We start from the raw sequence: 12400 nt of genomic DNA on the forward strand, positions 1-12400 counted from the left end.
GCCACAAAATGACAGTCTGCAGACTGGATACAGTTTTGGTTAGCCTGCAGAGTGTTACCGTTTTAACTGTTTGCTTTAAAGGCTAAGCACATTTGTAAAAGTTGTTCACTGCACAAGGGCACCCAGCCAGAGAGGGCAAGTGTGGGCTGAAATCCAGTCCTACTTTGTTCAGTATGCTGTGAGCCATAGCTCAGGGCTACTGTTACCCAGAGTGGAGACCTTTACTGTTTGTACAACCGGCTGTATAAGGCCAACAGTGTTCCCGGTTACTAACATTTAAAAACTGGGAGAATTGGGGCGCCTGGGTGGCTCAGATGGTTGGGCGTTTGCCTTCGGCTCAGGTCATGATCGAGCCCTGCGTCGGGCTCCCTGCTCAATGCAGAGCCTGCTTCTCCCTCTCCCTCTGCCATTCCCTCTGCTTGTGCTCTCTGGCTCTGTCTATCTGTCAAATAAATAAATAAATAAATCTTTAAAAAATAAATAAATAAAAATTGGGAGAATCTAGGGGCACCTGGGTGGCTCAGTTGGTGAAGCGTTTGCCTTTGACTCAGGGTCATGGTCCCAGGGTCCTAGGGTCAAGCCCCACATCGGGCCCCCTGCCTAGCGGGGAGCCTGCTTCTTCCTCTGCCCCTCTCCCACACGCCCCCACCATTCATGCTGTCTCCCTCAAATAAATAAATAAAATCTTAAAAAAAAAATTGGGAGAATTTAAAGTCCAGATTGTTGGCTTTTCTTGGCAACAGCCTGAGCAGCACCGCCCCCTTGAGATGCACCGGCTCTCTCAGTTCATTGTGGCCTGCCTCACACTGTGGTGTCATCTGCCTCACCTCTGTAAGCTGTCTGGGCTTGCTGCCCATGCACTGTCCCGGGCGCGACACCCCAGGCCGGGGTAGTTTTCCTTCTTCACGGTCTCCTGGGGGTTGTTCACACTTCTCCGATGGTGGTTTTCATCTCAGCCATTCCAGGGGCGCCCACCCCTGGGAGAGGCCTGATTCTGAGTAGAGCCCATGGGCACCCCCCTCACCCCTACTCTCCTTCTCCCCTCCCTCTCAGGGGATCCTCCGCACGGGCCTGGAGGAGGTGAGGCAGTTCTTTGCCCTGATCGGCTCCTGCCGCCTGCCACTCAGCCCTAGTCTGCTGGTTAAGGGCATCGTGCCCAGGGTGAGTGACTGGTGGGGTTGGGGCTCTCGGGGCAGGGAGGGCGCAGTGGAGGCGAGGTCCTACCACCCTGGTTATTGAGAGGAGGAAGAGAGGCATATTCGGGGCCTCTTTCCAGACCTAGTGTGTATGGACTTTTGACTGACAGCTGTGCAAGGTGGAGGAATGGGGTCGGGGGCTGGGTAAGTGTCTCCCCTGATGACACAGGGGGCTGGTGACAATGACCATAACTGTCATCTGTCACCACCGAGTGCCGCACTGTTCTGAGTGCTTGACGCCAGTCATTGCATCTTACACTCACAACTCTTACGAAGTTGGTCCTGTTGGAAGCCCCATTTTACAGAGGAGTAGACTGAGGTATCGATGGAAATCATATCCTAGTAGGTTATATGCCGAAGCACTGAAGGGATGAAAGCAGGCCCCGGAGCCGAGGCTGTAACAGACTGGCACAGGGGAAGGAAGGAGCGTGGGCTCCTGAGGAATCTGGCAGGAACTACGAGCGGGTGGACTGGTGGCAGCAGCTTGACCCACGGTGCAGAGGCCATTTTCCTTCCCTTGTCACTACCCTCTCTCCCGTGGCAGGACTGTTCCTACTTCAACTCCAATGCTGTCCCCCTCAAGCTGTCCTTCCAAAATGTGGATCCACTGGGCGAGAACATCCGTGTCATCTTCAAGGTGAGGACACTTCGTAAACCTGGTGTGATGATGAAGGTGGTAGAGGGGAGGGGAGGAGGGGGTTGAAGGGTGGCAGGTGCAGCCCCAGGGTAGGTCTCTTGCTGTTACTCCGTGCTACTATTTGCACATGTGAAAGATGATCAGGTGACCAAGGAAAGAGACTAATTCTCTGTGGCCCCAGCGGGCTAGGAACAGAATGTTGGCAGGTGTAGCAAGGCATTCACTGTTGGGATAGAGTGCTTTCTAGGAGGCTGAGCTATCCCAACAGTGAATGGATACAGTGGCGATCTGCTTGTACCCCAGGGTATTCAAGCAGAGGTTGGCCACACGGCAGCAGTGTTGAAGAGGAAATTAAGAGAGCAGGTGCAGGTTAGACTAGGTGAACCCTAAGGTCCATCCTAACTGATGCAAGACATGCGTGATTCTGAGAAGTAAACTGTAGTCTGAGAGCATGTAATCTAGCGGGGGAGAGGAGATGCATGGATGCCACCGTGTAATGTATATATTGGCTGTGCATCAGTTCCAAATCCAAGGTATAAACACTCAAGTTTTAAATAAAAAATCTTGACAATCAGGAATCTAAATTCAGTTCAGATGGGATGTGGGGTTGAAGAAAGAGCCGGAACACCGCAAGGGCAAATGTGATGGCTGGCCCACCTCTGGTCCTTTGACCTGGTGTGAGCCGAGATGGGAGGTGGGAAAACTGGGCAGTCCCCTGTCGTTGTTTGGGCCAAGGTGGCTCTCTTGTAGCATCTGGGAGCCAGGGGAGGCAATGGAGATAAGCTCTGGTCACTTTCTTCATTCAGTGTGGGGACGACCTTCGCCAGGACATGCTAACCCTGCAAATGATTCGCATCATGAGCAAGATCTGGGTGCAAGAGGGGCTGGACATGCGCATGGTCATTTTCCGCTGCTTCTCCACTGGCCGGGGGAGAGGTCAGTTGGGAATGGGGGAGGGGGGCTGTGAGGAGGCAGCTGGCGTGGAGGGCACCTCTTTGCTTACTGCCCTTCTCCCCTTCCCCAGCATGAGTTCTGTACTTTTCCAGAAAAAACGAAACTGGCAAGGTTATTTCAATAGAAGCCATGGAAGGGCATTAAAAAAAGGAAGGTAGGGCAGAGAGAGAGGAACTGGAATAAAGTAAAACAGACTTGGTGACATAACCACCAGACATGTTGTGTAGACTTTGGGTCCTAATTCAAACCAACCCACTGTGAAAAGGTATATTTTGAGACAGTAGGGGGAAATGTAAGTATAGACTGGGTTAAAGAACGAGTGTTCATTTTTGGGGTGTAATGGCCTGGTGGTTATGTCCTTGTTAGTTGTACTTGAAATATTTATGGGTGAAATGACATGTCTGGGATTTGTAAGGGAGCGCTGGCTGGCTTAGTTGGTAGAGCTTGTGACTCTTGATCTCAGGGTTGTGAGTTCAAACCCCACGTTGGGCTCAGAGTTTACTTTAAAAAAAAAAAAAAAGATACTCCAGTAAGGAGGGAAAAACAGGGTTGGCTGAGTAAAATAGGTAAAACAAGATCAGCAAAATGTTGATAATTTTTGAAACTGGGTGACAGTTATGTGTGAATTCATAATCCCATTCTGTGGGACACCTGTGTGGTTCAGTCAGTTAAGTGTCTGCCTTCAGCTCAGGTCATGATCCTAGGATCCTGGGATCGAGTCCCACATCGGACTCCCTGCTCAGCAGGGAGTCTGCTTCTCCCTCTGCCTGCTGTTCCCCCTGTTTGTGTGCACGCACTGTCTCCCCCTCTGACAAAAAAAGCCCCAAAAAACCAAAAAACATAATCCCATTCTGTTTATTCCTGTGTGTGTGTGTGTGTGTGTATGTATGTATGTATAAAATGTTCATACAGGGGCACCTGGGTGGTTCAGTGGGTTGAGCATCTGCCTTCGACTCAGGTCATGATCCCAGCGTCCTGGGATCGAGCCCCACATCAGGCTCCCTGCTCAGCAGGGAGCCTGCTTCTCCCTCTCCCTCTCCTCTCTCTCTCTCTCTCTCTCTCAAATAAATCAATAAAATCGTTTAAAAATATTCATACATATATATGAATAATTATTCATAAACATTGTTCACACACGTATGTCTGAAAATTCCAGTAGTAAAAGTCAGAAACAAGGAACAGCAGTGATGAACTAGGGAGACCAAAGAGCCCCAGTGTCCCAGCGTGGAATGTGAGGCTTGGGAATGGTATTCTTTCTCCTACTATCCTTTTCCCCTGATTATCATATTTTGCCCAAATAGCCTAGGGCTTCATTTATAGGGAAGCATCCAGCAGAACTCCCTAGTTGTCTCCCCGTAGCCCCCTTGGCTCTGCCCGGGAGCGCCACACCCACGCCTCCTCTCATAGGGATGGTGGAAATGATCCCCAATGCCGAGACGCTGCGCAAGATCCAGGTGGAGCACGGGGTGACCGGTTCCTTCAAGGACCGGCCCCTGGCAGACTGGCTGCAGAAACACAACCCCGGGGAGGACGAGTATGACAAGGTAGGATTGGGGGTGCGGGCGAGGCTGGGGGCGGGGTGCGGCTGACTCGGGCACATGGCTGTGTGAACACAAGGCCTGCGCGTGCGCGGAGGAGACAGCTCAGCTGTGTCGGGAGGAAAGAAACACGCTGGGCTGACAGGTGTCTCCGCATAGCTAGGGTTTGGGTCAAATGACTGTGGTAAGCGGACTGAGAAAATCCCCTGGTGTCCAGCTGGGAAACCTTCGTTGAGCCCCCCACCCGCAGATTGAGCTTTGGGAGCAGGAGGGGGGCCAACTTTTGAGAAACTGCCTGGATCTCTCCTAATGGTGGCTCCTGTTCAGTTCGTCCTGTGCCCTCAGAGGGCTTCAGTGGCACTTTGTAGAACAAGAGTTAGTTGAAGGAGACTTTAGAGATCATTTTTATCCAACCCCTCTTCACAATGTGAATTAAGATCCACTCAGTTGTTCCCAGTTATGGAGCTGGTTTGAGGCAAGGCTATAAATAAGCAGAAGCCAGGATTAAGGCTGGATAGGAGACAGAGATCATAGAAAAGGAGGTTGGCCTGGTCCTTAGGTGGAGCATTCTTAGGTGGTAGGGCCTTGGAGGCCCGCTGTGGTCCATGGCTGGTCCACGGTTTTGTGGGGCTAGTCTGTGTTTATTGAGTTTAGGGGAGGGAGCCAGTCCTAATAACCAACTCATAAGAGATGGGCTATAAGCCAAAATGCCCATTTATATAATTTAACTTCTAAGGGGACCTGATACTAAGGTATATTGATCAGTGCATTTTATCCCGGAGGGAAAACCTGTATGGACAGCCGAATTATAATCAGAATGTTTGTTCAGTGAACATCTAATTAGATGATCCTAGATGGCCTTAAATGTTTGCATTCCCCAGGATTTCATTCCTGGCCTGCTGTACTCTCTTTGAATTCTCGTGCCTGCTCATCAGCTCTTATTACTTGAAGTACCACCTGTTTGCTGACATCTTCCAAAGCCATTCCTTCCTCCGTCCCTCGAGCTGTATGCTCTGAGCCATCTGCTTACTGGGTGTCTGTACTTGAACTTCATGCATACCTCAAACTCAGTATAGGCAAACCCAATCTTTCCATCTCTCCTTTTCTTGAAGCCTGCTTTTTTTGGGTGTTTCCTATTAGTAAATAGTGTGAGCCTCTGTCTCGTCACCCAAGACAGAGCCATGAGTCTTCTTGATGCTTCCTTCTGGCTCACCTCTGCTGTACCAAGCCCTGTTGATTCTTCTCCCCCAGCATCTCTCACAGCTGTCCTCTTCCTTCCATTCCCTTCAGCTATGTGCTGTCGCCTGAACCACTAGAATGCTTTTCCTTCTGTTGCCATCCTCTGCTTGAAGTCAGAAGTTCTTTTTTTAATAAAGTACAAACCGCTCATGTCACTCCTTTGCTCTAGGTTCTTCAAAGGCTCCCTATGTCCTAAAAGATAGGTCCAACATCCATGGCATTGCACACAAAGCCTTTTGGAATCCAGCCCGGCCTACCCTTGCAGTCCCATCCCCCGCAGCTCCCCTCTTATGATAACTTATGCCCCAGCCTAGGAGGCCCCTTCTATTTCCCCGATACCTTGAGATGATAGTGTTCCTTCTGCCTGGAAAACCAGGTGTTCCCTTCCCCATCCCTCAAAACCCACCCTCTCTATATTGCCAACCGCAAGACCCTCAACCCCACTAACATGTATTCCTCAGGTATTAATGGCCACCCCACAGAGGCACTGTGCTTGGTGCTGGACTTATAACATCTTCCAGCCAATGTAATAGAAAGTCATAATAAATATGATAGAAGGATGCACGACAAGAATGCACAGAGAAACTCACTCTGTGTCTTTGTGTTTAATATCAGTCTTCCAAACGCAGCCTGTCAGCTCTTCTCGGCTTTCTGCTAGAACAGTGCTGGTAGTTTCTTCCACTGACTTCCAGTAGGAAGGAACTAGAGCCGTTTGTCTTCTGGCCACTTCCTGGGCAAAGAGAGTTGCCTACATCCTTCAAGTGAAAACCCCTTAAATCAGGAGAGCTCCCTTGGTCTGGTGAGACTTCCTGCAGCTAACAACACTCCATGTAACTTAGGTGATGAGACCGGAGTCATTTACCCACAGCCATACAGCTCTTTTGTGAGTCAAGATAGGATGCATTTCAGGTAGGGGCACCTGGCTCACTCAGTCGGTAGAACATGCAACTCTTGATCCTTGGGGTTGTGAGTTCGAGCCCCACATTGGGTGTAGAGCTTACGTCAAAATAAAATCTTAGGAAGGAAGGAAGGAAGGAAAGAAGAAAGGAAGGAAGAAAGGAAGAAAAGAAAAAGGATACACTCCAGGTAGAAAGAACATCTATGGCAGAAGACAAGTTGATGGAGATGAAGGTCAAGACTGGAAAGTTCTCCTATTGGGTTGTACTCCTTACTGAGTGGTTTGTCTTCATTCATCTATTACCCTGTCCGGGAAATAGTCCTTTCCTTCCAGAAGGTGCATTCTGTGATTTCTTTATAGACTTTCTGTTCTTAGATTCCTGTGGACTCGCCACCTGGTTTAATTAGACAAGTGACTGGGCGGGGGTTCGATGTGGCTAGTTTTGAAATAGGCCTTGTGGATGGTCAAGAAGCTGCTGGGAGATAAGACCCCTAGACCCTTGGGAGAGAAAAGAGTGAGTGCTGGGTGAATTGGGGTGGCAGTGAGGCTGTCGGGGCTCAATGGGGGAGGAGTCTGTGGGAGCTGGAAGGACCTGGGACTCCCGGCCCTGAAGGATGGGGGGAAATTTGTAGAGAGGGGCAGGGAGGGCACACATTCTCTATCTGGGAAGCTTTCTCTCATTCTCAAATCTGTACATTCCTTGTTGGCTGTGCTAGTTTTTGCCCTCTGCTGATGAGTCTGTCTTCAATTCTTAGAAATTCTGTAAACCTCACAAGGAGGATTCAGAGGGTGAAAGGTATCCATTTGCTAATTCCTTATTTGTACTTCTTGGAGAGACAGAGAGGGGGACAGATGTTGACCAGATGAAATAAAGTGGATCTTAGCCACCCCTCCCTCCTGTTTTATACTTAAGAATATCTCTCACACAGTTTACCAGCTAGAGATGTCTGATTTTCAAGTGTAAAACCCTCCTAGGAGTGTTGAACTGCCTCAGGTCTTCTTTGGAGTGAAGTGACTTTAATTAGATTAGCATTTAGCTGATACCAAGAACCCTGGGAATGGAAGGTGTCTTCGGGGCAGGGAGAAGCCCGGAGAATTCTGAGCAGGGTCAGGAAGAGACCCGGAAGCCGGCTGCCTCAGGGCTGCGCTTTAATTGAGCCAGTCACAACCATTTGGGAACATGGTAAACATCCGTCTTCCTGTCTATTAAGGTCTCTTCAGTCAGGGCTGCTCAAGTCGGGGCTCCCGGATAAGTTCACTCTCTTTCCAATCAGTTTCCCTAGAAGAAGGAAAGGTGCAGAGGATGATGAATGGCAGATAAAGTGGTGGATGGAGATACACACACCAGCCTTCCACCTCCTTACAACCTATGAGACAGGAGAGAGGTGTCTGTGTGTGGGGGTGTGTGCATGAGAGCAGGGCTGGCTGGATTGAGGCTGGCCGTGGCCATTGGAGTCCCTCAGAGCCAGCTTTCTGTCCTCTCCTCCCATCTGCCTGCCTCCCCCCACCCCCACCCCAGGCTGTGGAGAACTTCATCTACTCCTGTGCCGGCTGCTGCGTGGCCACGTACGTCTTGGGCATCTGTGACCGGCACAATGACAATATCATGCTGAAGACCACCGGCCACATGTTCCACATAGACTTTGGCCGCTTCCTGGGCCATGCTCAGATGTTCGGCAACATCAAGCGGTAAGTGGTCTCCTGAAGCCAGGCTGCATGTGGAGGGCAGGGAGGTCCGTAGAAGTGGCTCTGGGCTGAACACAAGCCTCTCATGGAAGGGGGCTGCACTTGAGCTCCTGGGCTGAGCAGCTTCAGAGAAGCAAAGCCTGAGAAAGAGGTCAAGTAGTTGCAGGGCCTTACAGAAGAAGGTGGGGACCTGCTCTTCTCCCTCCCTGCTGAGGCCTGAGCAAGGGGAAATGAGCCCAAACCACAGCAAAAGGGAATAGTTAGCTATCCAGGAAAAAAATATCGGTAGCACACAGACAAGGAATCGATGAAGGACGTCTCTGGGGATCTTTTGAGATTAAGGTTGGAAAAGCAAAAGGGAACAGTTAGGGAGAGCCCCATCTCTCCAGGTTCCCACAGGTGATGAGGGGCATTCCCTGATGCACCCCACAAGGGGCGGGGCTTCCTCCTCCATGCTGACCTTCTACCTGTATGTTCCCCTCGGCCCAGGGACCGTGCCCCCTTTGTCTTCACCTCGGATATGGCGTATGTCATCAACGGAGGTGACAAGCCTTCCAGCCGCTTCCATGATTTTGTTGACCTTTGCTGCCAAGCCTACAACCTCATTCGCAAGCACACCCACCTCTTCCTCAACCTCCTGGGCCTGGTGAGGAGCTCCATCCCTTTCTGAACCCCTCCTTCTTATCATCTGGCACCATCTTTAAGACGCCCCTGTCTTGCTTCAAAGGATTTCTGGAGATTTGCTTCTCTGAGGTCTAGATAAAGGCAGGGCCCAGACTACTGGGAACAGTGGTGTGTGTGGTGTCTGACTTCCCGCCCCAGCCCCTCCCTTCCTGTGGCCTTCCAGCCCCTGCCCACAGCATCCGTCTGCCACCCCCTAGGAGGGTTAGGGAGTCTAGCTATAGCAAATCTGGCCTTACGGGGGGAAGGAGCAAGAATGTCTGGTTTTACAGGTGCCCTCTCTCCATCTTTGCTTTCCTTCTAGATGTTGTCCTGTGGGATCCCCGAGCTCTCAGACCTGGAGGACCTCAAATATGTGTATGATGCTCTAAGGCCTCAGGACACAGAAGCCAATGCTACTACTTACTTCACCAGGTAACACCACGTGCACAAAACAGTGCCCCCCCACCCCACCCCCCGAGTCCTTCATTTCCGGGCTGCCCGACGGGGAGGAGTGGGGCTAGGGAAACGGGGAAGGCATAGCTGAGATGGCGGAGCCTAGAGTTGACATGTGTCTGTTGTCCTAACTTTGCCTCTGACTTAGGGAAATCACTTGACTTCCCCGACTCCATTTTCTGTCTGTACTTTGGCGTTCACCTTAGTATACAGAGCTATAGCAATCTCTTACATTCTCGCCAGGTCTTGATCAAAGACTTTGTTTATGGGACAAACATGGACTTTTCTTAGTCCTCAGCTCTCTGGATCAGAACCCTTGCACTTATCAAAACATGGACTTCCATGGTTCCATCTTCCCATACTTGGCAATGTTTTTAGGCACACGGTATGAAAGCGAGGAAGTGTCTCTGTACTTATGTCTACAGTTCTGTCCGTGTAGGCGATGCCTCTGTTTTATCATGCACTCTTTTTGGAACTTGGCGAACTAAATTTTCTCTGTTGGTCTCACATAGAACCTCCCTTTTGATCTGAAATCTCTAGATTGAACGATTCTCGGTAAGGTTCCACTGTACTGGAGGTCTCCTGTATGTAGACATTTTCATGCTGACCCTATCGTGGAATCCCTAATTCCTACCTTGGTTTCCTACCTTGGTTTAACTGTCTTTGGCTCAGGAGGGCAGCGAGGGGAGATAAGACCCCAGGATTCACATGAATAAATTGCATGTAGATAATTGTGTGCCAGTCAAGCACTCTATAAGGATATTACACAGGGAAAATGATTCTGTCTGAGCTGAGTGTTAGGCTCAGGTGTCCAGGGATATTCGTGGAGATCGCTCTGTCCAGGCAGTGGGGACTTGGGTCCGTGGTTACATCCTTTTCTTCCCATCCTCCTGCACCAACAGGTTGATTGAGTCCAGCCTGGGCAGTGTAGCCACAAAGCTCAATTTTTTCATCCACAACCTGGCTCAGATGAAGTTCACAGGCTCAGACGACCGGCTGACCCTTTCCTTTGCCCCCCGAACACACACGCTCAAGAGCTCTGGCCGCATCAGTGATGTTTTCCTCTGCCGCCACGAGAAGACTTTCCACCCCAACAAGGGCTACGTAAGTGTTTTCTCCAATCTGACCCTGTCTTGCTCCCCACCGCCCCCAGCATATTGCGGTTCTGACCTCTTCACATCCACACGGTGGGCATTGGAGTTGTGAGTATCCTGAGCTCCGGGCAGTGCAGTCACAGACCGAGCCTCTCCCCTGCCCGAGGGGGCTGCTGGAATCAGGGGGCTGAACTGCATGGTTGTTCCGTCTGGGTCAAGGGTCCTAGGAACCACGTGCAGGACAAATGTACATCTGTATCGTCTTGTCCTTTGGAGACACTTTTGCACTTTTCCTTCTGGAAAGTGGACTCCCCCAACACACGCACGCACACACCCCTCCCCTCTTGTGTTCCCTTACCCACTCCCTTCCTTCCGTGCACGGGGTTTGTCAGGTATTCTCTAAGACTTGGACCTTTGCAGGTTTATGTGGTAAAGGTGATGCGAGAGAACACTCACGAGGCCACTTACATCCAACGGACGTTTGAGGAGTTCCAGGAATTACACAATAAGCTACGGTTGCTCTTCCCTTCTTCCCAACTGCCCAGGTAGCTGCCCCCTTTCCTCTCTGCACAGGGGGATCCTGGGGAAGGAGAAGGGATAGGGGGCCGGCAGGATTGCAGGATCCTGAAACTACCCTTCCCAAGATCTGCTTGGTTTTCTTGGCCTGGTAATGAGTGTCGTAACGCGTGCGCCCCCTTCTGGCTGGGATCTCCTGACTCTCTCAGTCCAGCCTTGAAAATGAGCTTGGGTCCACCTGACCGAGAGAGAAAACTGAAGCGAAAGGCAGAGGACTAACTGGATCTGAAGATGTTTTAAAGTTTCTTATCTTTTGAAGAGTAAAAGATAAATAGATAAACAAAATTTGGCATATACATATGATGGAATATTATTAGGTCTTAAAAAGAAGGAAATTTTGACACAACATGGATGAACCTTGAGGACATTATGCTCCGTGAAATAAGCTAATCACAAAAAGACAAATACTGTGTAATATTCCACTTTTATGAGTCTCTAGAGTAGTCAAATTCCTGGAGACCGAAAACAGAATGGTGGTCGCCAGGGCTTGGAGGGAGGGAGGGAGGGTGGAATAGGGTGTTTAATGAGTACAGAGTTTTAGTTGTGCAAGATGAAAGAGTTCTGGAAATGGATGGTGGTGATGGTCTCACAATACTGTGAATCTAATGCCATTGAACTGTAATGGTTGTGATGGTAAATTTTATCTCCTGTGTATGTCATCACACATTTTTTAAAAGGAATTTTCAAATGAACTTTTTACCCTGATGGGGAGGACTGCGGTCTCCTCCAGAGCCCCGAGGCACTTCTGGGGGAGCCCTAGGACTGCCCAACAGCTTGGCTTTCTTGTCTGGGGTTCCTGGAACTGCTGCGTGAGATGCTGAGTGTGACATTGGCGCAGCCCCGGGGAGCCGTGGGAGGAATGGGGCCGGCTGGTGAGAAATGTGGGTCAGGTCGCTGAAAACGCAAATGAAATGTGATGAAAGGCTGCCGCCTCTTCCTTTTCTTTCCCCTTCTCGCCTCTCCTGCATTCCCACGGCCCACCTGCCTCGCCAGCTTCCCTAGTCGCTTCGTGATTGGCCGCTCGCGGGGGGAGGCGATGGCCGAGCGGCGGAGGGAGGAGTTAAACCGCTACATCCGGCACTTGACCCACGAAGCCCCCGAGGTGGCCGAGGTGGGTGGGCTCTCCTCTGTTCCGGGCTGTTCGGGGCGCTGGGGTGGGGTGCGGGGGATGTGCGGGAAGCGGGGAGGGGGTGAGCCCCCTGGCGGTCAAGGGCGGGACTTGGCTGTTTGGGTCTGACTCTGCAGGGGAGGAAGAGGAGGCGTAAGAGGGAAGGAAGGAGGAAGGGGAAGCGGGGGGTGAAAGAAAGAAGGGGGGAGGAGGGTCCTGGCTCCCGCCTCTCAGGTCGTGCCTTTAAATGCAATGAAAGCATGCCTCCGGGAGCAGGGAGAGAGACATTTACGTATCAGAAGCCATCCCAGAGTGCTAAGAGTGATCAGAACCTTGGGAAGGAAGGGGTTCTTGAGGA

General features: G+C 50.8%; 1 protein-coding gene across 5 annotated transcripts in view; it reads left to right on the plus strand.

Annotated features, from left to right (window-relative positions):
- Positions 1 to 12400, plus strand: part of PIK3C2B (phosphatidylinositol-4-phosphate 3-kinase catalytic subunit type 2 beta) — a 66185-nt gene that overhangs the window by 46079 nt on the left and 7706 nt on the right. For all 5 annotated transcript variants that reach the window (XM_035010244.1, XM_035010242.1, XM_035010243.1 and 2 more), the window contains 10 exons: positions 1054 to 1161; positions 1741 to 1833; positions 2640 to 2769; positions 4195 to 4331; positions 7982 to 8151; positions 8638 to 8794; positions 9134 to 9243; positions 10167 to 10368; positions 10779 to 10903; positions 11928 to 12045. In XM_035010244.1, coding sequence (XP_034866135.1) covers positions 1054 to 1161; positions 1741 to 1833; positions 2640 to 2769; positions 4195 to 4331; positions 7982 to 8151; positions 8638 to 8794; positions 9134 to 9243; positions 10167 to 10368; positions 10779 to 10903; positions 11928 to 12045 — 1350 coding nt within the window. The remainder of the gene's footprint in view (positions 1 to 1053; positions 1162 to 1740; positions 1834 to 2639; positions 2770 to 4194; positions 4332 to 7981; positions 8152 to 8637; positions 8795 to 9133; positions 9244 to 10166; positions 10369 to 10778; positions 10904 to 11927; positions 12046 to 12400) is intronic.

Source organism: Mirounga leonina, unplaced genomic scaffold (assembly GCF_011800145.1).
Source record: "Mirounga leonina isolate KUSES-001 unplaced genomic scaffold, KU_Mleo_1.0 Mir_154, whole genome shotgun sequence".
NCBI classification, from domain to species: Eukaryota; Metazoa; Chordata; class Mammalia; order Carnivora; family Phocidae; genus Mirounga; species Mirounga leonina.